The 23,826-nt window shown below is 51.8% G+C and overlaps 1 protein-coding gene across 1 annotated transcript in view; it reads right to left on the reverse strand.

Annotated features, from left to right (window-relative positions):
* Positions 1 to 1,113: 1,113 nt before the first annotated feature.
* The window catches only part of RANBP10 (RAN binding protein 10), an 83,256-nt gene continuing 60,543 nt past the window's right edge, over positions 1,114 to 23,826 (reverse strand). Inside the window, exons 5-14 of the mRNA XM_062175848.1 lie at positions 16,771 to 16,793; positions 14,943 to 15,127; positions 10,033 to 10,145; positions 8,530 to 8,638; positions 8,271 to 8,419; positions 7,875 to 8,079; positions 6,456 to 6,577; positions 5,818 to 5,963; positions 5,401 to 5,512; positions 1,114 to 4,953 (exon numbers count right to left, since the gene is read on the reverse strand). Of these exons, the coding sequence (XP_062031832.1) occupies positions 4,823 to 4,953; positions 5,401 to 5,512; positions 5,818 to 5,963; positions 6,456 to 6,577; positions 7,875 to 8,079; positions 8,271 to 8,419; positions 8,530 to 8,638; positions 10,033 to 10,145; positions 14,943 to 15,127; positions 16,771 to 16,793 (1,295 nt within the window). The 3' untranslated portion in view covers positions 1,114 to 4,822. The remainder of the gene's footprint in view (positions 4,954 to 5,400; positions 5,513 to 5,817; positions 5,964 to 6,455; positions 6,578 to 7,874; positions 8,080 to 8,270; positions 8,420 to 8,529; positions 8,639 to 10,032; positions 10,146 to 14,942; positions 15,128 to 16,770; positions 16,794 to 23,826) is intronic.

The following is a 23,826-nucleotide window of genomic DNA, read 5'->3' on the forward strand; positions in this document are numbered from 1 at the left end:
CTACTCTACCACCAATGGCTCTACTCCCAACCTGTGTGTACTGATGGTCCTCTCCCCCACTTAATGTTGTATGATTGTTCAAAATTTCTCTACAAACCCTCTACCTACAAAAGATGAGTGACTTTTCTCCCAGTCTTGGCTGGAATCAGCTTTAAGCCACATCCATCAAACTGTCCCCACAAGGGTCCAGAGACCACCCCCCCCCCCCCATTTCTTCTCTATGAAATCCTCTCATTTCCTGGTTAATGCCACTCTTAGGATCATTAGTTACTATTCTCACCCTTTTATACTACAGTGTCTAAGTGTTTACAGCAGGTGATAATGGAACAAACGAAGGCCTTCAAAAACCAGGAGGTCAACCAAATGCTGCTACAGGGATATACTCGGCTCCCCACTCAGGAGAGACGGCGACTTGAGACATCACACCATGTCAGCAGGAAGCAGCTCTAAAGACAGATCATCGTCCCTCTAGTCCCTCTATCCCTCCTGGACTTTCGGGACTAATGTAACCCCATACAAATCCTGCTTTATAAAAACAACAGGGGGGAATGTTAGGAAACTAGCGCAGTTTTAGCCAGGTGGCCGCATGGCCCACCTCCCTGAGCCAGGCTCCACCCCCATCCTAATGGGATTCCTGCTCCTGTGTCCCTGCCCGCTCTCAGGTGAAGTTTTAAAAGGGCCTGGTCCTGAACACGCGCTCTCTCGGTTCTTCTCTCTAGCCTCTCTGGTCTCTTGGCTACTCTCTCTGTTTCTCTCTCATACTCTTTCTTTTTCCTTCGCCGCACCTTCACTCCGGTCTGTAGGGTGTTCCCCAATAAACCCTTTCCCTTAAAAAAAAAAAAAAAAGTATACAGGAGGAAGGACACAGGTCATACGCAAATACTATACCATTTTATATAAGGGACTTGAGCATCCTTGGATTTGGTATGGAAGGGTATAGCGCTAGAACCAACCTTCCTCAGACACCAGTGTTTGATTATATTCTTAAAACATTTTTTTTTTCTCAAAGGGAGGAGGACCTGTGGCCCACCTTTCTGAAGATGAATTTGCTTTTTCCTTGTGTAAGATGAAAGCTATTTCAACAAAGGTGAGGCTTAAGCACCTGTCCTGGGGCACCACAGTGGCGGACCCTCAAATAATTTTCTTAAAAAATATTTATTTGAAAGGCAGTTACAGAGAAAGAGAAGGACGGGGCGAGGGGAGAGAGAGAGAGAGTCAGTCTTCCATCACTGGTTGGCTCCTCGAATGGCTGCAATGACCAGGTTGGGCCAGGCCAAAGCCAGGAGCTTCATCCGGGTCTCCCACATGGGTGGAGGGGCCATCTTCCACTGCTTTCCCAGGCCATTAGCAGGGAGCTGGCTTGGAAGTAGAGCAGCCAGGACTCGAACCAGCATCCACATGAGATGCTGGCACTGCAAGTGGTGGCTTAACTCATCACACCACAATGCCAGCCCCATGTTTTTGTTGGTTTTAAAGCACCTGTCCTATCTGGGGTCCTATAAACACTTGGTTTCACGAGTCCTTGAGGAGACACAAATAGGTGGGCTGGGGGGTGTCCAAATCCATGAAACTCCAGATAGACCAGACACTCAGGACTGCTCATGGATGTGTATTTTAATAAAAATAATTCTGTCAAAATACAACAGGAGTTTTTTCATCTCTCAAGTACAATTTTAATAGGATGTTTTGTGTTAGAATTCTCTCAACCCTCCCATGCCCACAAGTTCCATGCTAATGCCAAGTATCAACTTGTGAGGACAAAGGCAGAACCAGTGTGCACAACGTGGAGGATGTCTGTTTCAGCTGTGGTTACTAATGGAGGAGAACCCTACGCAAAGAGGTGGGCGCCTGAGACAGCCACAGGCCACAGCCTGGCTGCAGGTGCAGGTGCCTGGGACTGGCGGTCAAGCCGGCCTCTGCTGTCCAGCTGCCACACGGTGCACATACCTGAGTTGTGAGCAACCAAAGGAACTCTCAGCTCCAACAGTCCTCTGCCTCATCTTTGTGCTTGCTTAAGGGGTGGGCAGGCGCTGGGTGGCCAGGTGGCCCCCACTTCTCTGTCTTGTGGTGTCCCTGTTCTGAAGCCCATGCCCTGCAGCAGACCCATGTGAGTAGGGACAGGGGTTCTGGCTTTCACTCTAGAAGTGGCCATGTGGTGCCACAAAGGGAAGGCGAGTAGGGAAGGCTGCTCCCCCAGAGCTGGACAACCCAGCAGAGCCAGGTCTTCCAGCCCACGGGTCAGATCCAGCCTGGAGGCAGGCTGGGAGGGCTAGGTGTGCTTACGGGGCTCCCTGGGCTGGCAGGCAGACCTGGCCCATCAGCAAGGCAGCAGGCTCAGCAGCTTGGTGTTGGCCCTCTCCACAGCTTGTGGGGCAAAGGCTTTTGTCCCCAAGATGAACTGTCCAACTGGGACAGAGAGCCCCGCGGGAGAGGAACAGAGTAAACAACTTGGACTCAGCTGAAACAGTGAGATAAGGCACAGAAAATGGGGAGGCGGCCACAGGTACTGAGTATGAGCCAGGCAGACACCCAACCCCATGCAGCACACAGCTGTCCTCAGCCCTCCTGGGTGCTCTCTCAGCCACTCCACAACCCAAGCCCAGGCACCCATCCCCATCCCTAACACACCCCTGAAGGTATCAGCTGCTCAGATACTGCCAGAGGCCACACCAACTTGGAACCCCTCACCCAACCCTTCGGCTGCCATTCAGCTTCAGAACCTGGCAGTGTACCCAACTCACAGGGATAAAGTTAGTCCTGACTCTGCCACTAATTTGCTGTGTGACTTTGGCCAAGTCACTTAGTCTCCTGGGCCTCTTTCCTTACTGTATAGGAGAAGATTGGTGGAGATGTTCTCTGAACCCTCTGGTTTTAACTGCCACTCTTGCTACACTCTTAGTATTTTAACAGCCTAATGTTTCCAACCTCTGGGTTTTAAAGCTCAGTATTCCCAGCCTTGCACAGAATGAATTTCCTTTATAGCTAGGCTAACACCTCCTGACAGGTGATGGTTTGTGGACTGCCAGTCAGGACCCTGGCAGGGACCAAGAAAAAGCAGCAGCAGCCTAAAGGATCATTTCATCTCTCAAGGCACAACTCTGGGTAGAGCATAGGCCAGCGATCTGGCCCCATCACCAGCAGTTGCTCCAGACTGACCATTTTTCTTGCCCAGCTGTGGGGGCCAAGTAAGGGCTGCTGGGCATGGACTATCTCAGGCCATACCAACCATTCCTGTGTCCTCTAACATGGAGCAAGAACTTGCTTGGCCTGGATCCTGGTAGAGACTGGAAAGTTCAGCTTCTGGCCTTGCCACGGCTGACCCTACTCTTTGAAGAGGCTGCTTGTGCTCTCTCTCACACTGTGGTGCACCTCTGTAGGCATCCACCCTCTCCTTCTCCTTCCCACAGACAGTCCACCCCAGCCCGGGCAGCTGTCCCAGCCTTTCTCTCCTGACTCCGCTGTGGTAGGAGGGCTGCTTTGCTCCACCAGCCGTAAGGATCCAACTGGAACAGCTGGAGGGATGCCTGTAAAGCCCATGGAGTCCTTTCATCTGGCCGGCAATGCTCCTAACAGAGTTTCCTACAAGTGGCTGGGGCGAAGCTGCAGGGAACAGCCTGGCACAGCTGCAGTGACTCCTGGCCTGGGAAGGTCAAAGGTTCCATCCACTCCAGGAACCAACTGGCCCATCAATCTGTCTCCATAAGGTACCAGCTTCTCCACAGAAAGTATCGATCCCAAGAGAGTCGTGTAGACATGAAGATTCAGGCAGGAAGAAAGCAGCCCCTGTCCTCCGGAGCCTCTGTCCTGGGAGTGAATGCTTCCTCCCAGCAGCCTGCACACGGCAGCTCTCGGGTCAAAGGCAGGTAGTTTCCAGGCAATCAACTGAGAGTAAATGAATTATTTGGCCATCTTAACAAAGGAAGGCAGGGTGTTGAAAAGGGGAGAGAGAGGGTCAAGGCAGGCAGTGAGAGACAGGGTAGAGTGGCAGACAGCGTGCTGGCTTGTCCCTTGCTTGTCCCTTCACTGGACCCATGGCCCTGCAGTCCTCTGCTCAGTTCAGCTCTCAGGGGCCTAGGAACAGACACCTCTTGGGATGCTGCAAACCAGTGTAAGCTGATCCTGCCTACTAAGTGGCCCCCCCAAACCTATGCAGCTTCCCCAGGCTGCAGAAGGGCCCATGTCTCAACAAAGGAGGAGCCTGAAATAAACAGATCACTTGGCTGAGGGGACAGAGATGATTCCTTTTTAATGAGTTGGACTCAAAAACGTATGGCGTCTGGACAACCTCACCCAAGAGGTGCTGGACCACTAACACTATGATAAATACTGTTTCTTTTTTTCTTTAATATATATATATATTTTTATATATAATCTCATTTGTTTTTTAATTATGAAAATAATAGGCTATCACCAACTTAGATAGGCTTCCTCACTAAATTAGCAGAAACCAGCTCAGCACAAACTCTCCAGAGATAAATACTGGTGGCTCAGTCAGGAGGGAAAAGAAAAGATTAAAAAACCCCAACCCCTCCTCAAAACAAAACCCCCTTTCCAAGTAGAAGGCGCTACATGAGAGTAACCAGCCAATACTGTGTCATAGGCCACTGCACATGAAGGGGGGGAAGAATATGAGGGTGGGGGAAAGAGAGGAAGGAAGGAAGAAGAGGGGGAAAGGAGAGGAAGGAAGAGAGGGAAAAGGCCAGGCAGCTAGAGTGGACTCTGCCCATGGCTTCCAGGTCCCTGTACCAGGTGCCTATGAAGGGCAGGGCTGCTCCAGTCCAGGGGCCGAGGGAGGGCCAGATGGGGCAGCCAGCACGGTCAGCTAGTGCAAGTAGTCGTCGACTCTGGCAAAGGAGCAAGATCCCAGGCCTGCTCGGGCCATGAGCCGCAGACATTCAGACGCTTGGCCCAGGGCGAGCATCAGAGGAGGCTGCTTTGGCAGGTTCTGAGACTCTGTAGGGAGAGACAAGGCCTAGTCATGCCATGCCCAGGGCTTGGGCCCAGGTCAAAGTTCCCTTGGGAGTGGAACGAGTGGGGAATGGACAGAATCTCTTGGAACAGAGTGTTCAGTCTCTGAGGGTGTCCCAGCCACTAGTCCATGGCCTGGTAGGCATGCTAGCAACCTAAGGATCTTCGCTTTCTTTAGCCCAGAGGGCTGGCCTGGGCTCATGGTCATGGCCTAGAATCCATCATGCTCCAGCAGCCAGTTCAGGTGGGCAGAGGGAGGTCAGGGTTTAAGTTCAGCCCCAGGCATCCAGGAGTCTTATGAGTCAACAGAGAGGACCTATATGCAGCTCACTCCCCTAATTGGCACAAACATCAGCTCTTCCGAGGTGCAGAGGGGAGGAGGCCACCCCAGGCACTCATGGGCAAGCTTCAGGTTTTGTTAGAGCCACTCACCTAAAATGGCGCTGTTGAGGGCAGCACACACAGGTTCCCTCTGGATGGGGTCAAGCTGCTGGCCAACTGGGCAGCTCCAGGGGTCTGAGTATGCCAGGAGGCTGAAGGCATCCTATGGGGCAGAGTATTTTTGAGAGGACTGTGGCACACCTCCCCCCATGGCTCCAGACAGGCAAAGGACCCTGCATGGTGCCCAGAGCTCAACATACCTCAACTGTACAGTCAGGCAGGGTTGTGTCCTCTCCAGGGCCAGAAGGTAGAATATATCCCAGAAAGCCACTTCCCACTGCAGACCTGACTAGATCCCACAGCTCTGTCCTATTCCTATTCCTGCTGTCCCCTGGACCTTCCCAGAGCCACCCTACTCCCAGCACCAATGGGGGCTTGTTCTGTTTAAGGATTTGGTTTGTCTCATACCTGTAGCATCTCTGTGTGGGCCAAATTCTTGCCATACTCCCGGCCCAGCTGCTCACTCAGTGCCTGCAACTCTCGGCCAAACAGGATAATTCTTTCTGTGGCAGCCTGGTTGCCCCCGCATAACTGCCTCCGTGGATGCCCGTCATCTGCACCCAGAACCCAGCAGAGAACATGTCAGGAAAGGTAAGGCGAGAAGCGCAGGATCAGGGTGACATATGAAGGAGCTGGGTGAGCTGCAGCTTCTGCTAGGAGCAGCAGGTACAGCAGCCACAGTGGAGGTGTCCTGAGTCCCCCTAACACACAGTCTAGGGGTTAAGCAGGCCTCAGGAGCTTCCCCTCTTCCCACCCTGCACCGGAGCATGGTGTTCCTAATAGCACCCACACTCTCAAACTCCCTCCAGCCCCAAATGTAAGGGCCTGAGCCTGGCAGCAGGTCTGGGCCTTCCTACATGTTTGGAGTTACCCCCAAGGACACATCCACAACTGGCTAGAGAGGCAGTGGGCCAGGACTGGCTGGAGCTTTTCAAGTTGCCAAAACCTGCCCTTCCCAGCCCCCTCCCAAGGGAACGAGGGCACTGGGACCCAGCAGGGCCTTCTAGGTAACACAATGCTGCATCACACTAGGGCACGGCCCTCACCCATGCTGGACTCATCCGTGTGCAGGTCCTCATGCTTGTAGGCACCATTGACGATGCGTGTGGCCATGCTTTCCAGCACACCGTTGGGATAATGCTCTGCCTCCATCTCCATCTCACTGTCGCTGTGGACAAGAGTTGAGTAGGAGTTGGCCAAGGGGCCAACATTCACGTTTTACAATGTGTTGCTGTGGATAAACCAAAGGTCCCCAGGAGCATGAAAGGACAGCCCAAGTTTCCCAGGCTCTAACACTTGGCCCCTCCTGTGACACCAGTTATATCCAGAGGCCTGTAATCTGACTGCCTGTGGGACTCTCTTTCCCCTGACCCTCCTCTGAATTGACACCTCTTCTGCATATCTCCCTCATCCCTGGTGATTGGGCTCCATGGTCCTCAATGGGCACCTCTGTGGCCTTGGCTGGGAGCCAAACCCAGGTCAGCCTTGAGACATGCCTGGAGACCACTGAGAGCCACCGGAGCTGCAGCCTACAGCTTAGATTCCCTGCCTGCCCAACTGGCTGTCCATCGCCTGATCCAGTCAAAGCTCCTTCATTATAGACCCTAGGAGGTCTGATAGGCCCAGCCTCCTTAGAAAAGGAGGCCTCCTTGGAGGACAGCACATTTTTTAATGTTTGTTTTTTAAAAATTTTATTTATTTGAGCCCAAGTGCTTGGGCCCTGCACCCCATGGGAGACCAGGTTAAGCACCTGGCTCCTGCCATCGGATCAGCGCGGTGCGCAGGCCGCAGTGCGTTGGCCGTGCCGGCCATTGGAGGGTGAACCAATGGCAAAAAGGAAGACCTTTCTCTCTGTCTCTCTCTCTCACTGTCCACTCTGCCTGTCAAAAAAAAAAAAAAAAAAAAAAAAATCAAATAAATAAATCTTAAAAAAAAAATTTATTTATTTGAAAGACAGACTGATGGGGGGGGGGGGAGGGCAGTTGTTGGGAGAAACAGGGAGAGAGAGACAGAGACAGAGAAAATGAACCTTCCATCCACTGGTCTGCCTGCAACAAGTGGGGTTAGGCCAGGCCTAAGCCAGAAGCCAGAACTCCGAGTCTTCCATGTGGGTGGCAGGGACTCAAGTACTTGAGCTATCATGTGCTGCCTTTCCAGGTACATTAGCAGGAAGCTAGATTGGAAGTGGAGGAGTCAGGACTCGAACTGGAACTCTGATATAGGACATCGGTGTCCCAAGTGGCAGCTTGATCAGCTGTACCACAATGCCCACCGCATGGAGGTGACCACATTTTCAGCCCGGCAGTATTAGCACCCCAGAAAAAAAGCTAAGGCCTGTAGTCCAGACGCAGACCTGGGAGGAGGCAGGGTGGGAAGGGCAGGGGGGAGCACTTAAATGACAGACTGACGTGGGCCCAGCTGGTACAGTGGAGAAGGCAGAACAGGAAGTGGAACAAGACAGGCACCTGGTCTCCTGGTTACTGGTACTGCTGTGGGGCTGGGACTTGGTGGAGTCTGTTGAGTTGGACTCGGAGTAATTGATGGAGGACGGGGATGAGGAAGATGAGGAGGATGAGGATGAGGACGAGGAGCTGGGTGCAGGATATTTACTGTGATTCTGTCTGCTCTTGGTGGATGGAACGCCATTGCTGCAGCTGGGACTGTCTGCGCCTAGAAGCGGGAACAATCAGAAGAGGAGGGCAACTTGCCATCAAGTGGGGCCCAGGGAATAGCCACAATGGTCCCATTTCCCTTCCCCCAAATCTGGCAGTGGGCCCTGAGCCCAGCCCAGGAACAGGCACATGGGATGGCCTTTCTTCTGCACACCAGTTCTTCCCAGAGCCCTGTGGAGAGCGGCTGACCTGTGTTGTGCATGTGGGAACTACTGGGGCCATGGCGGGGGCTGAGGCTGGGGGAGTCAGGGTAGCTGTCCTGGGACTTGGGGCTTCGGGAGCTCAAGCTGCGGACCTCACTGTCGGTCCCATTCACCATCTCCACAAACTGTCGGCACCTGCAGAGGGAGCAGAGCGGCAATGCTCTGGGCTTGGCCCGGGCTGTCTGTTCCCACCACCAGCTGAGAGGGGCTGGGCTCTAGGGGAGCTAATGGTATCCAGGACTTACTTGAGCATGAAGAGCAGGTTGGGGTTGTGCTCCAGCAGCCCTGGGTAGAAGCGCTGGGTGGTCTCGATGGCCTCGCCCACGCGGCCCTCTAGCACCAGCCTCTGGATCTCTGCAGAGAGCAAGCACACAGCAGTGAGCAAGGGCTGCAGACCCTCCTCACGGTCACACGCCTGGGACATGGCCAGCGTTGGAACGAGGGCTGGCTCAGAGTGCCCTGCCAGATGGAAACACTCATAAAACAGGCTAAAGAGAGAAAGTGGCCATCCAGACCTGCAATATACCTGTTTTCTCCCAAATGTCCAGAGTCCTTACAAGTAAAAGTGGGAAACAGAAGAGGGGGAAGATCTAGCCCAGAAACAGGAGGGCAAGTTTGGAGGCCTGCCGCGGTGGGGTGCAGATAGCCAAGGACCTGGGTGGAGGGAGGGAAGTGGCTGTGCAGTGATCCAGGGATGGGCACCGAGGCAGCTGGTGTCTGAGGGTCTCTTCAGGCAAACTTCTTTCCCAGGCCTCACACACAAGTGGCAACAGGAGCACACTGGTGTCTGGGCCTGGGGCCCATGTCTTGGCAATCTTCAGGAGCTGCAGCATGCTCCCTGCTGGGAGAGAGGTCATCCTCCTCACATCGGCATCTATGATGTTGACGCCATCAGCCATCTCACTGCTGCTTTCTCACTCTTGCCCTGGGGCCTGGTGCATCTTGCTAGGAGTGACTCCTGGATCTGAGGTTCTCTCATTTGAAGATCCCAACTCTGGGATCCCTTTCCGTCTGTGTGGCTCAGCGCAGTTTCTCTGGGAGACACAGACACATGCACATACACAGAGACGACAGCTCAGAGATGCAAGCAGGCACACACAGACACACACAGCCATACACACCCACTTCACTCTCCTAGCTCCTTTCTGGGGTCTTTTTTCTCTTTCCTGACATTCTTTCTGCCATGAAAGAATCCAAACACACAACACAGAGGCTAGCATGAACACTGGGAGGCTTCCTTTGGCCAGGGACAGCTTCTAGGCTGAGTGTAAAAGACAGGATTGGAGTTGGGGAGCAGAGAGAAAGGCTACCACAGCAGCTGCTAAGCATGAGTTTCACCTTGTCTGACCATGTCATGTCATGTGTGGCTAGTACCACACAGAACTAGAGCGAGTAAATGATGGGAAAGGTAGGTGTTGGTCTGATGCAAACATACTCTTTCCACAAACCCAAGAACAGGAGGCTAAGTGGGATTCAAGATTTAGGGAGAAGGACACAAGGCATAGAGGATTGGGATCTAGCACATTAGGGCCTGGCCTGTGCCTGGCCTTCAGCATGTGCATTAGGGAGGCTGCTCTTAGATGTTCCTAGGCTACCAGCTGTCCAAGGAGGGACAGGAACAGCACTGGGGCTGGCTAAGGGCTATGGGCTGAATGAGCTTATGACAGGTTATTCAGGCCTGGCATGAGCCAGGGAGCAGAGTTGGGGACAAGTGAGGAAAGGAAAGGGGAGAAGAGAATTAACCTTACTTTGTCTGTTCTTTATGGATGCCTGCTCTTCCTGAATCGGGGTTTCAGTCATTCGCGCAAAAGCCGTGGCTGTGGCACAATACCCATGATGCACCAGGTAAGATGAGACCATGCTAGAAGAAAAGAAGAACTCAAGGTGATACTCAAGAACTGCACTGCTCACTGCCAGATGGGACAGCCCACCTCCCTGGAAGGTTTCCCCCAAACATAGCTTGGAGGTGCAACCTCCACAGAATGAGAATGAAGGGGCTGAATCAGGGCTGGTTGCTGATTCTGTCTCACAACCTGGAGGAGTAGCTGCAGTTTCTCTGGCATACGCTGTCCACAAGCTCAGAGAAGCAGCTGCCTCCTTGTGAACTGTAGAAGCCCAGAGATGACCAATAATGGCTTTGTGAAACATCAACCAGTGATGCTGTGTGGTAGCTGCCCAAGAGATGCAGCAACAGCTCCACAGGTTGCCCTGGGCACCTGTCCTAAGCATGCCCACTTCCCCAGGAGCATTCTCCATGACATGACACAAACTGGGGCCCGAGCAGCTAGGATGTGAGGCTGATATTGTCAGGAAGGAAGAGCCACCACTAGCAGTTCCAGTGCAAAAACAATCCTTGGAAAATGGCCTAGAGAAGCCTGGTGCCTAGCAGCTACTCAACGCAATCTGAAGCTGGCTGAAAAGTGGCCTGTGTGTGTATGTGTGTACATGCAAACGTGTGCACATGTATACAGCAAGATAAGCCTTGTGCCTAATGTATACAGAATATCTGATGTCATCATTGTAAATGCCAAATATCTGCAGGGCTGTCACATGAAAGGTGTATTAAGCGTAATGTGAGATAATACACATAAAGTGTCTGGCACAAAGTAAGAAGAAATTCAACCTCTTATTATATTATATGTATTACCTAACACTATATTCTGAATAGCATAAATATTATGAGTATTAAAACACAAGGGCGGGGCTGGCGCTGTGGCACAGCAGGTTAAAGCCCTGGTCTGCGGTGTCGGCATCCCATAAGGGCGCCGGTTCAAGTCCCAGCTGCTCCACTTCTGATCTAGCTCTCTGCTATGGCCTGGGAAACCAGAGGATGGTCCAGGTCCTTGGGCCCCTGCACCTGCATGGGAGACCCAGGGAAATCTCCTGGCTTCAGACTGGTGCGGTTCCCACGGTTGCAGCCCCTACCGTTGAGGCAATCTGGGGGAGTGACCCAGTGGACAGAAGAACTTTCTTTCTCTCTGACTCTGCCTCTCTGTAACTCTGCCTTTCAAATAAATAAACTAAACCTTTAAAATCTTTAAAAAAAAAAAACAAAACCACACAAGGGCAAAATTTTTTTAACGAAACTTGGTTCACATGAACTTCTATGAATATAAGATGTCATTAAAATGAATAGTGCCTGTGTCTCAATAATTTTTATTTTTTAAGATTTACTTAATTTATTTGAAAGCCAGAGTTAGAGAGAGAGAGAGAGAGAGAGACAGACAGACAGACAGAAAGATCTTCCATTCACTGGTCTACTCCCCAAATGGCCATAATAGCCAAGGCTGGGCCAGACCAAAGCCAGGAGCCAAGAGTCTCTTCAAGGTCTCCTATGTAGTTTCAGGGGCCCAAGCACTTGAACAATCTTTTGCAGCTTTTCCCAGGCACATTAGCAGGGAGCTGGATCAGAAGTGAAGCAGCTGGGATTTGAACTGGTGCCCATATTGGGATGCTGGCATTGCAGACAGAAGCTGAACACACTATGCCACAATGCAGGCCACCATAATTTCACTTCTTACAAAGATGCATTTTTATCATACAGTGGATTCCATCCATTCACTACACTTTTTCGAGTTTTCCCACACATATGTGTATGTGTATGTGTATGTGTGTATTTAAGATTTATTTATTTGAAAGTCAGAGTTACAGAGAGGCAGAGGCAGAGGCAGAGAGAGAGAGAGAGAGAGAGAGAGAAAGAAAGAGGTCTTCACTCTGCTGGTTCACTCCCCAAATAGCCGCAACAGCCGGCACTGCGCCAATCTGAAGCTAGGAGCCAGGAGCTTCTTCTGGGTCTCTCACATGGTGCAGGGGCCCAAGCACTTGAGGTGTCTTCTGCTTTCCCAGGCCATAGCAGAAGGATGGATCAGAAGTGGAGTAGTCAGGACTAGAATCAGCATCCACATGGGATGCTAGCACTGCAGGTAGTGGCATTACCTGCTACTCCACAGCACCAGCCCCCACATATAGGTTTTTAATGTTTTCTGTCCTCTGTGCTAAGTATTTTGCTATTTAAAAACAGCAATTATATATATAATCTTTTTTTTTTTTTTTTTTTTGACAGGCAGAGTTAGACAGTGAGAGAGAGAGACAGAGAGAAAGGTCTTCCTTTTTACGTTGGTTCAACCCTCAAGTGGCCACTACGGCCGGTGTGTAGCGGCCGGCGTGCTGTGCCGATCCGAAGCCAGGAGCCAGGTGCGCTTCCTCTTGGTCTCCCATGCAGATGCAGGGCTCAAGAACTTGGGCCATCCTCCACTGCACTCCCGGGCCACAGCAGAGAGAGACTGGAAGAGCGGCAACTGGGACAGAATCTGGCGCCCCGACCGAGACTAGAACTCTGGGTGCCGGCGCCACAGGCAGAGGATTAGCCTAGTAAGCCGCGGCACCGGCCAAAAATAATCTTTTTTAAAAAGATTTATTTATTGGGCTGGCGCCGTGGCTCAACAGGCTAATCCTCCGCCTTGCGGCGCCAGCACACCGGATTCTGTCCCGGTTGCCCCTCTTCCAGGCCAGCTCTCTGCTATGGCCCGGGAGTGCAGTGGAGGATGGCCCAAGTGCTTGGGCCCTGCACCCGCATGGGAGACCAGGAGAGGCACCTGGCTCCTAGCTTCAGATCAGCGTGGTGCACCGGCCGCGGCAGCCATTGGAGGGTGAACCAACAGCAAAGGAAGACCTTTGTCTCTGTTTCTCTCTCACTGTCCACTCTGCCTGTCAAAAAAAAAAAAAAAAAAAAAAAAAATTAAATTAAATTAAAAAAAAAAGATTGATTTATTTATTTGAAAGGCAGAGTTACAGAGAAGGAGAAGCAGAGGCAGAGAGAGGGAAGTCTTCCATCTGCTGGTTTACTCCCCAAATGGCTGCAACAGCCAGAGCTGAGCCGATTCAAAGCCAGGAGCCAGGAGCTGCTTCTGGGTCTCCCACGTAGGTGCAGGGGCCCAAGCACTTAGGCCATCTTCTACTGCTTTCCCAGGCCATAGCAGAGAGCTGGATCGGAAGTGGAGCAGCCAGGACTTGAACCAGCACCCATATGGGATACCAGCACTGCAGGCAGAGGCATAGCCCACTACGCCACAGTGCCAGCTCCCCTACCCCAAAATCTTAAACATGAAAAATTCTTTAGGGGCCAGCTTTGTGGTACAGTGGGTTAAGCCACCACTTTTAATGCCCATACCCCATATCAGAGTGCCAGTTCAAGTCCTGGCTGCTCCACTTTTGATCTAGCTTCCTGCTAATTCTCTTGGGAAGGCAGTCCAAGTCCAAGATTGTCCAAGTGCTTGGGGCCCTGCCAATTGTGTGAAAGACTGGAGATTCTGGCTCCTGGCTTTGGCCTGCCCCAGTTCTGGCTATTGTGGCCATTTGAGGAGTTAACCAGCAGATGGAAGACCTCTCTCTCTCTCTCTCTCTCTCAAATAAAAACAAACAGGAACAGACTACTCTAGTGGCATTCTAAGAAAAAAAGAAAAAAAAATTCTTTAAGTACAAAAGGTTTCCTATACAAACAAAGGGGGAAATAAAACTGAATTCCCATCAGGGGAAACCAGCCAAGGCGCTTGTGCAAAGTTTGACTCCAAGATAACACAGCCATTGCCAATATTCATAAGGTAATTTATGTGAAACCATAGAGCAAATTATATGCAAGTCTTGGGAAATAACTACAAATGAATATATAAAAGCTCATGTGAACAAAAACCCCTGTGTGCTGAGCTCAGGCCCTTAACACTGGGAGCTTCAGTCCCTCCCCACACAGCCCACCTCTTCTTTGCCCATCCCTGCAGGCCTGCTATGGGGCATGGCCCTGCCTGAGCCCTCCAAGGAAGCACTTCTGGCCTGCTCTGTGCAGGACCTAGAGGCAGCAATGCTACTTCTCCTGAGGAGGGTCTGGCTATCTAGCCTCTGCCTCAGCGTCCCTTGGAGCCTGCCTCAAGATCAATCCCTCAAGAAAGGGAGTCTGCAGAAAGAACTCAGTATGCACCTTAACCCACTCAAGGGCTCCAGAGCAATGACCAGAGCTGGCAGGAGTCCAGTTCCTCCCCATGCCCATCTGCCCATCTTTGAGAACTAAGCTCACTCACTGTCCAGCAGAATGGACACTGGTCATTGCCTTACTCAGGCTCCCACTGGCAAGTTAGGAGAGGCCCAAACCTGGCCTCCCTTGGGAGTCTCAGCAACTGCCGCTTCTAGAACAGTCTGGGAGTTAATGAGCCAAGGAGCCAGCTAAGCTGGTCCTAGGGAGGAAGCTTCCCACCACCACTGCCATGGACACATGAGACGTGGCTGGATGCTGAGCCCAGTGAGGCGACCTCAGGCCAGAACCACAGAAGGATGGACGGATACTTGCTCTTGTGGAAAAGTCCACAGAGGAAGAAGCCATGGATGTCCTGGCATTCTCTGCAAAATGACCTCGGGAAGGAAGACGGCTCTGCCAGGGCTCTCACAGACAGCCTTCAGCACCGGCTGAGGGGCAGAGGGTTTTAAGCGGGAGCAGCTGGGAAGGAGCGGAGGTGTCCGGAAGGTGAGAGGGCAGCCGAGCACAGGCGGAATCAATCTGGGAGTGCTTCCCCGGAGGGGATTCCCAGCTGGAATCCACAGGAGCAGCTGGTAGCCTGCAGGGGCCTATGGAGAGTGAGGCCCCTGGGATGGGCCGGGGCACAGCACTCACTTCTGCAGCACTGCCTGCCACTCGCCAAGCCGGGCGCTGATGGGGAAGCAGTGGACAGTGCCCTGGACCTTGGCACGCCACTCTCGCATGTAGTCCTCAATGTCAAACAGGAAGGGCTGCTGCCCAAAGTTGGCGTCCACAATCTCCCCAGGTGTCTGCAGGCCTACGGTGGGGTAGAGGTTGGCCTGAGGAGGAGAATGAAATGTCAGTCAGGCCCTGAAGCAGCAGACAGCAGGGCCTCGCCTCACCTCCCTGGCTCCTGCGGGCCGAAGCTAGGGCTCTGAGAAGCACAGCAAGGCTGCAGGAGGTGGATGAAGCTGCTCTCTGCCCACATCCCAGCCAGACACTAACCCCAGAATTTGAGGGACAAAGCTGAAGCAAGCGAGGACCAGTGTGGAGAGTATCCTGCCCCGCATCAGAGGCTACCTGGTCTCCAGGGACCTGACTCCCCTCCACAACTCAGCCAGCACACACAGGCAGGCCAGGCGCCATGGCCCCGCGTAAAGCTCAGGTAATGGCTCCTCTAGAAAAGATGCAGGGGCAAGGATCCTTTTACCACAACACAGAGCTACCTGAGGCAGCAGGAAGGGACAGGATGACCCAGGAAAGGAGCGGGGAGAACAGCGTGGCAAAGGGATTAGGTGAGCTGGATCGCCTGGCTCTGGGCAAGGGGGGAGAAAGGCTGCTCCCCTTCCTGCCACAGGCTTACACAGAGGAGGTCTTTATGCCCAGTGAGGTGTGGGGCCCCCTGCATTACCAGCTTTTGCCAGGCCACTGCCTTGCTCAGTGCCTCTGTGGCTCCCACTGCCGGTGTTTCCCCTCACCTTCTCCCGGTGTCACTGAGATGGTCTTCCCAGGGACCTCAACTTCCTCTTCCCCTCCCATCCTCCTGTCTGAGTACCATGTGCCTTTACTGCACACTGGGTTCAGCCCACCATGAACTTGGAATTCACTTCCTTCCTTTCCTCCTACCCTCCACACCACAGGCAAAGCCACCCCCTCCAGCAAACCTTTCCTGACCATCACTGACCACAGGGACACCCCCACACTGTCCACACTCACATCTGGCCACTTATGTCATGTCTGCACAACTAGACTCCCAGCCAGGGCTAGAATCCTGAGGCTTTGCCCAGGACCACAGCCCCTCTCTGGGGCCTTCAGCTAGGAGCAGATTCTGATCCATTTCAGGAGGTTCCAAAAGGACCCTAGGCACTGCAGTCTGGGCCTCCAAGGCCCCTTAGATCACCAGGGCTTTTCCTAGGGCAACAAAGCTGCCTCCAGAGTCTGCAAACCTTCCAGAACCAGTGAGGGCACAGTGTCAGGCTAGGCTTCCAGCATCCTGGGTGGAGGCATGTGATGAAGCCTGTGATGACTCATGGTAGGAAGGGCTGAGGTACATGGGGTGGGAATGAACCCTAAACTAAGCCCACAGAAAATTCCATCCTTTTCCAAGAAGAAAAAACTCCACAAAGCTCACCTCTCTGGCTTGGGATACCCTGAATGGCAGCAGACTGGGTCCCTGAGGGCACAGAGCAGCATAACCACGGAGCTACCCTCATTCCACCACCGCCCACCCCCACCACTGCCTTTGGAAATGCCACAAGTTATGGTCACCTGCTAAGAGTCGTGGAGGAAGACCAGGCCTTGCTGCTGGAGAGAGGAGACCAGTAGGTACCCCCTAGTGGTACCCCCAAGCTGACAGCACAGCACACATCCCTGGTTGGGGAAAGGGCCAGACTCCACACCCTGCACGTGCAGGGACCACCACGACCCACCCTAGGCAGCTCCCAACAGCCCAGGATGGGGAAGCCCCAACAGAAGTACTTACCGGGAGGTCTGTGAAGGCTATACCTGTGGGGGAAAGGAACAGTCATCAGGCCAAAGACAGGACCAGCCCCTTGTCTCCTCTGCCTCCATGACGACTTGGTGGACAAGCACATGCTAGGGCCTGCCAATTTTAGACCTGGCCTTCCCTTTGCTGGGTGGGCTGGCCACAGGTGAAGTCACATACTCAAGTATTTGTCCATGGCTCCTCCACCCTCTCAAGGAAAGCCTGCTAGAAGGCTCAAACCCAGAGGATCCACCCCCAGGACATCCAGGTCTAATCCTTTTCACGGCTCAACTCAGAGTAAAGGAAACCTGTGTGTGCCAGACCCTTTTGCATCCATTACCTGATGCAATCCGCACACCAACTCTGGGGAGCAGACTTTCTTATGCCATTTCACAGGTGATGAAAAGTAGATCTCAGGGCTTGCACTGTGGTGTGGCGGGTAAAGCCACTGCCTGCAGTGCTGGCATCCCATATGGGTGCTGGTTTGAGACCCAGCTGCTCCACTTCCTATCCAGCTCTCTGCTACAGCCTGGGAAAGCAGAAGGTGGCCCAAGTCCTTGGGCCCCTGCACCCTCATGGGAGAGCTAGAAGCTCCTGGCTCCTGGTTTCAGATCTGCACAAACCCAACTGTTGTGGCCATTTAGGGAGTGAAATAGCAGATGGAACACTTCTCAATCTTTCCCTCTCCCTCCCCCCACTTCTCTCTCTCTCTACCTCTACCACTACCTCTCTGTGACTCTGTCTTTCAAATAAATTAATTAATTTTTAAAAAGTAGATCTTTGGGGCCAGCGCTGTGGTGTAACGGGTAAGGCCACTGCCTTCAGTGCCAGCATCCCATATGGGCACCAGTTCGAGTCCCGGCTGCTCTACTTCTGATCTAGCTCTCTGCTGTGGCCTGGGAAACCAGTAGAAGATGGCCCAAGTCCTTGGGACCCTGCACCCACGTGAGAGACCAGGAAGAAGCTCCTGGCTCCTGGCTCTGGATCAGCACAGCTCCGGCCAGTGTGGCTATCTGGGGAGTGAACAAGCGGATGGAAGACCGATCTCTCTCTCTCTCTCTCTCTCTCTCTCTCTCTCTGCCTCTCCTTTTCTCTCTGTGTAACTCTGACTTTCAAGTAAATAAATAAAATCTTTTAAAAAAAGAAAAAGTAGATCTTTGAAGTTTAAATAATTCACCAATACTCATAGAGCTAGCAGAAATGGTGGGGTCAGACTCACTCCTAGTTTGACAGTCCAAGGTCATCTTCAAGCTGAAGGAGAAGTACAGACAGGGAAGGTGGCAGCTGCCCACCTCCATACCTTCCTTGTTCTGAGTCCTCACAGGTTCCAAGTTGGCAAGCCCAGGTTAGCAATGGCCTGTGTCCTCTCAAACTGCCACCTGCGACCCTGGCATCCATTTGGGTGCTGGTTTGTGTACTGGCTGCTCCACTTCCACTCCAGGTCCCTGCTAATGGCCTGGGAAAGCAGCAGAGGATGGCCCAAATGCTTGGACCCCTGCTACCCATGTGGGAGACTGGATGAAGCTCCTGGCTCCCTGGTTTCAGCTTGGCTCAGTCCTGGCCATTGTGACCATTTGAGGAGTAAACCAGCAGATGAAAGATCGATCTCTCTCTCTCTCTCTCTCTCTCCCCCTCTCTTTCTGTAACTTTCTGACTTTCAAATCAATAACAAATAAATCTTAAAGAGAGAGAGAGAGAGAGAGAAGGGGCTACATCTCCAGGGACTTCAGCCCTGAACTGGAAGTGAGTGGAAGGGAACAAGACCTCAAACACCATGAGTGTCCTTCCTTCATATACTGCCCAGAAACGCTGGTTGAGATTGAGAAACCACTCAGGACCAACTGAGAGCTCCTAAGGATTCAGCTTTCCCATTTTTTTAGGTACAGAATTCTAGGAGCTGCTGAGCTTTGGGTTTAAGATGTTTTCAAACTGCTGACTCTTGAAGGTCCCCAGACTTCTCCTCTAACCTCAGCCCAGAAAAGAAATGAAAACCCAGCAAGACAGCACAGGTGAAGGTCTGAGGATAGGTCTCCAAGGAAGCTGGGGCCAGCATTGTGCCAGGCAACATGTGCCCTGTGCATCCCCTCTGCTGGGCAAGAGATTAAGGGTGTTAAAAGGAAGCATTTCTTCCTCAGCACAACCTTGCAAGGAGTGTACTGTCTCTGACGCCAGCTTACAGGTGAAAACACAGGTACAGAGGGATGGTTTATATTCTTGGCTGGGCTCTTTTGGTACCTCACTGAGGGAAGCACATCAACCTCATGGTCCGCCTGCCTGAGGTCATTTACTTCCTATTTATTTACATATTTATTTTCACTTTATGTGAAAGGGAGAGAGAGAGAGAGAGAGAGAGAGAGAGAGAGAGAGAGGGAGAGAGGGAGGGAGGGAGAGAGGGAGGGAGGGAAGGAAATGGTTCACTCCCTAAATGCCTACAACAGCCAGGGCTGGGCCAGGCTGAAGCCAGCCTGGAACTCCATCCACATTTTCCATAAGGGTTTTAGGGACCAAACTACTTGGGCCATCAAGTGGTACCTCCCAGGGTATGCAATAGCAGGAAGCTAGATTGCAAACAGAGGAGCTGTGACTCAAACCAGGCACTTAGGTAAGGTATGCAGGCATTCCAAGCACTTAGCACTATGCTAAATGCCCACTCTGAGGGCACTTCTGAGCCCCACATGCAGAGAGAGCAGTCACAGAGCTGGCAGGGTTAAATTCGGAAGCCCCTCTGCACCCATGAGGAGATGCCACAGTCCAGTATCCAGGTCTGCCTGGGAGCTACCCACACAGATCTGTGTGGCCAGGATGCTACTTCTTCCTGGGCTCAAGGAGGCCCACAAAACCCTGGAAGGGGCAGTCTAGGATCCACCAGGTATCTGCGTGTGACGTTTAACAAATCACTCAATCTCTCTGAGCCCATCTGAAAAAACAGTAATATTAATCGCTCACTTCAAGAAAGGAAGGAGAAAATGCGGCATTCGATGAAAGCCACTTCAGAAACTCAGGTCTAGGCACAGGTTGGCTGCAGTTGGGACACAGGGTGAGGCAGGGAGTGATCTACCCAGATCAGTCTGGCTTTGCCTCACAATGGCACCCAGGAAGGATGAGGCCTTGCAATACTACCAGAGGAATAAGGTAGAGGCTACTCCACCTCCTCAGCCTTCCAGGTCTTCATGAGCCTCTGCAAGGCCATGGTGACAAGACCTGAGTTGGCCCTTGGGACTCAGGCCCAGGCAAAGCTGCTGGATGAGAACAGGATAGCCAAACTTTCTGATAAGAAGTGCTCCAGGCCAAACAGATGTAGGCCAGTAGTCACTGAGGCCAAGAATATAAAGACTTTGTGAGACAGCACAGAGCTATGTGAAGACAACTCAGCAAGTGCACATAGCCTCTGCAGATGAGACCTGAATCTCCCATCTCTGTTCATTCATTCATTCATCCTCCTACCAAGTATCTACTGAGGCCTCCTAGGAGCCAAGCCTTGGAAAAGGACTAGGGAAACAGCTGAAGCCTTAGCCCTCAAAGTACTTGCTGCACCATCAAGAGATGGCATGTGACTAATAATTACACAGACAACTGACTGTTGGCACACAGGGTGGGTTCTGACAGACAAAAGGCGCAGGAGGCCAGAGCCAGGAAACAGCACTGTGCTTTCCTAAAGAGGTTCTGAAGCACATCAGTAACAAGGAGGCTCATGAAGAGGAAACAGGAGCAAGTGTGCTGTGTAGCAGTTAAGATGCGACTGGGGATCCCCACATCCACACTGGAGTGCATGGATTCGAGTCCTGACTCTACGCCTGATTCCAAATTCCTGCTAATGTGCATGGTGGTAGAAGGCAATGGTGAGAGGAGGCAAGGGTGATGGCTCTAGTTGGGTTCCTGTCACCACGTGGGAGACCCAGACAGAATTCCAGGCTCTTGGGTTTCGCCTGGCTCAGCCCAAACTGTTGTGGGCATTTGAGGAGTGAACCAGCAGATGAGAAATCTCTGTCTCTCTGCCTTTCAGATGAATGAAACAACTAGAAATTAAAAAAAAAAAAAAAAAAAAAAAAGGAACCAGGGACACTGGAAGATTGACTAAGCTGTCTGACGCTCCGACTTCACTGCCTCTCTACTGCAGTTTGTCTACAAAACACAGAGGACGGCCAAACCCGCTCTTCAGCAAGGTCTAAGCTTCTCAGTGATTCTTAAATGTCTAGCACTCCTTGGACTAGCTCAACTATACACTAAAGGACTCACATTTTAGCTCTGTATTCTTCTTTTTATTAATATCTTCAAATAAACAGATACAAATGTGTTCATCAAATTTCAGGTTAATACTGTACAACAGAGAAAAGGATATGAAGTATTTGGGATTAGGTAAGCAAGACCACAGACAAACTAGACATGCTGAAACACCATGCAGTCTACTATGAAATGAAGTTTAATTATACGATGTGTGAGGTCTTGCATAAGTTCTATAAAAAACATCCACTTGGGCCAGGGTTGTAGTAGAGCAGGTAAAGCCACTGCTTTGACACTAGTATGCCATATAGACATCAGTTTATACACCAGCAGCCAGGGCTGCTCCACTTCTGATCCAGCTCCCTGCCTATGGCCTGGGAAAAACAGCGGGAGATGGTCCAAGCGTTCGGGTCTCTGCATCCATGAGGGAGATCTGGAAGAACCTCCTGGCCCCTTCCTGGCTTCAGCCTGGCCCAGCCCTGGCTGTGTGGCCCTTTCAGGGGTGAACCAGTGGATAAAAGATCTCTCTGTGTCTCTCCCTCTTCTCTTTGTAATTCTGATTTTCAAATAAATAAATCTTTTAAAAAAATCATCCACTTAGGAGTGAGTTTTTAAAAAACATTCGGTGAGGGGCCGGCGCTGTGGTGCAGCGGGTTAAAGCCCTGGCTGAAGCCCTGGCATCCCATATGGGCACCAGTTCTAGTCCTGGCTGCTCCTCTTCCGAACCAGCTCTCTGCTATGGCCTGGGAAAGCAGTACAAGATGGCCCACGTGGGAGACCTGCACCCACGTGGGAGACCCGGAGGAAGCTCCTGGCTCCTGGCTTCGGATCAGCGCAGCTCCGACCGTTGCAGCCATCTGGGGAGTGAACCAGCGGATGGAAGACTTCTCTCTCTACCTATCTCTGTGACTCTGTCTTTCAAATAAATAAAATAAATTGGAAAAAAAAAAAACAACAAACAGTCGGTGAGTTTGGATAGATATTAAAGTGGCCTGAGCTCCCTGGGACCTGGGTAACTGACTGACAAAGAGCTCATGGTCCTCTGGTGGTCCCAGTGCACATTTAGGGCCCAGGGAAGAGGAGGTGCTGGTGCACAGAGGTCAGCAGAGTTTGCTCCAAACCTAGTGTTCCACAGCAGGTGCCATGCTCTGAGCAAGTGTACAAGCTGGGGGCCGGCATGTGGCACAGTAGGCTAAGCCTCTGCCTGCAGCGCCAGCATCCCACATGGGTGCCAGTTCATGTCCTGGCTGCTCCTTCTCTGATACAGCTCTCTGCTATGACCTGGGAGAGCAGCAGAAGATGGCCCAAGCACTTGGGCTTCTGTAACCGCATAGGAGACCCGGAAGCAGTTCCTGGCTCCTGGCTTTAGATCTGCTTAGCTCCGCCCGTTGCAGCCAATTGGGGAGTGAACCTGTGGATAGAAGACCTTTCTCTCTATCTCTCCCTCTCTCTGTTTGTAACTCTACCTCTCAAAAAAATATTTTATTTTTTTTTAAAAAGGAAGTGTACAAGCTGGAGGGATGTGAAGAGGGCAGGTATCCAAGGAGGCAAGACTGTGTGCGGCTCCAGAGGAGCGTGTGGTGGAGGGTACAGGACAAGAACTCACAACATGGACCCTGACACTGTGACAGCAAAAGAACCCAGAGTCAGGAAATAGCTAGGGGCCGGGCTGTGGCGTAGTGGGAAAAGCTGCTGTCTGCAGTGCTGGCATCCCATATAGGTCCTGGGTTCGAGTCCTAGCTCCTCCATTTCCAATCCAGCTCTTTGCTGTGGCCTGGGAAAGCAGTGGAAGATGGCCGAGAACCTTGGGCCTCTGCAACCACGTGGGAGACCCAGAGGAGGCTCCTGGCTTCAGATCGCTGCAGCTCCGGCCATTGTGGCAATCTGGGGAGTGAACCGGTAGATGGAGGACCTCTATTTCTCTCTCTTTGCCTCTGCCTCTCTGTAACTCTGCCTTTCAGATAAAACAAATAAATCTTAAAAGAAAAAAAATCAAACAACTTATTAAAAAAAAAAGGTGGGGGGGATAGCTAGAGTCAGCAAAACAAAGTGCACAGCACAGAGTCATCTTGAGAACTTGGTTGTGGCCTCCAGCTGCTAGGTGCTGACCAGCTGGACCTCAACAACTGTAGCCAGGATCAGCCCTGCAGTGTCTGAGCAGTGCTCGTAGCCATCTAGCTCCCCAGGATTTCTCGCCTACTCTGGGCTGTGGTGTCCACTGATGAATGCTAGCTCCTGTCACTTGGCTAAAGAACCTGACAAACCCCACTCCCATTCAGTTCTCCTGATTCCAGCTGGGCTCATCTCCTGGAAAAGCCAGAGAGGGAACAAGGGGGAGTGGCAGCCCACCTTTAAAACTATACATATATATTTTTAATATATCTAGAATTGTGATTCTTTTTAAAATTTATTTATTTTTATTTAAAAGGAGAGAAAAAGAGGGAGATCGATCTGTTTCCACTAGTAGAATCCTCAAATGTTCATAACAGCTGAGGCTTGTAGAAGTCAATTTGGATCTCCTATGTGGACAGGAGGGACCCAAGCACATGAGCCATCACCTGCTGCCTCCCAGGGTACACATTAGCAGAAAATTGGAATAAAAGTGGAGCCAGGATGCAAACCCAGGGCTCCAATATGAGATGTGCACATCCCAAGAGGCATCTTGACTGCTGCATCAAATGCCCACACCAGACACCTTCTTACTGCTCCTCAAGCCAGGGGAAGTAGCCCTTTCAGGAGTCAGGTTCCAAGTAAAATGCTCAGCTCTCTCTCCTGGTACAGCCTGTGATAGCATGGCTGGTAGGATTTTGCCAAGTCTTATCAATATACCAT

Source organism: Lepus europaeus, chromosome 19 (genome assembly GCF_033115175.1).
Source record: "Lepus europaeus isolate LE1 chromosome 19, mLepTim1.pri, whole genome shotgun sequence".
NCBI lineage: Eukaryota > Metazoa > Chordata > Mammalia > Lagomorpha > Leporidae > Lepus > Lepus europaeus.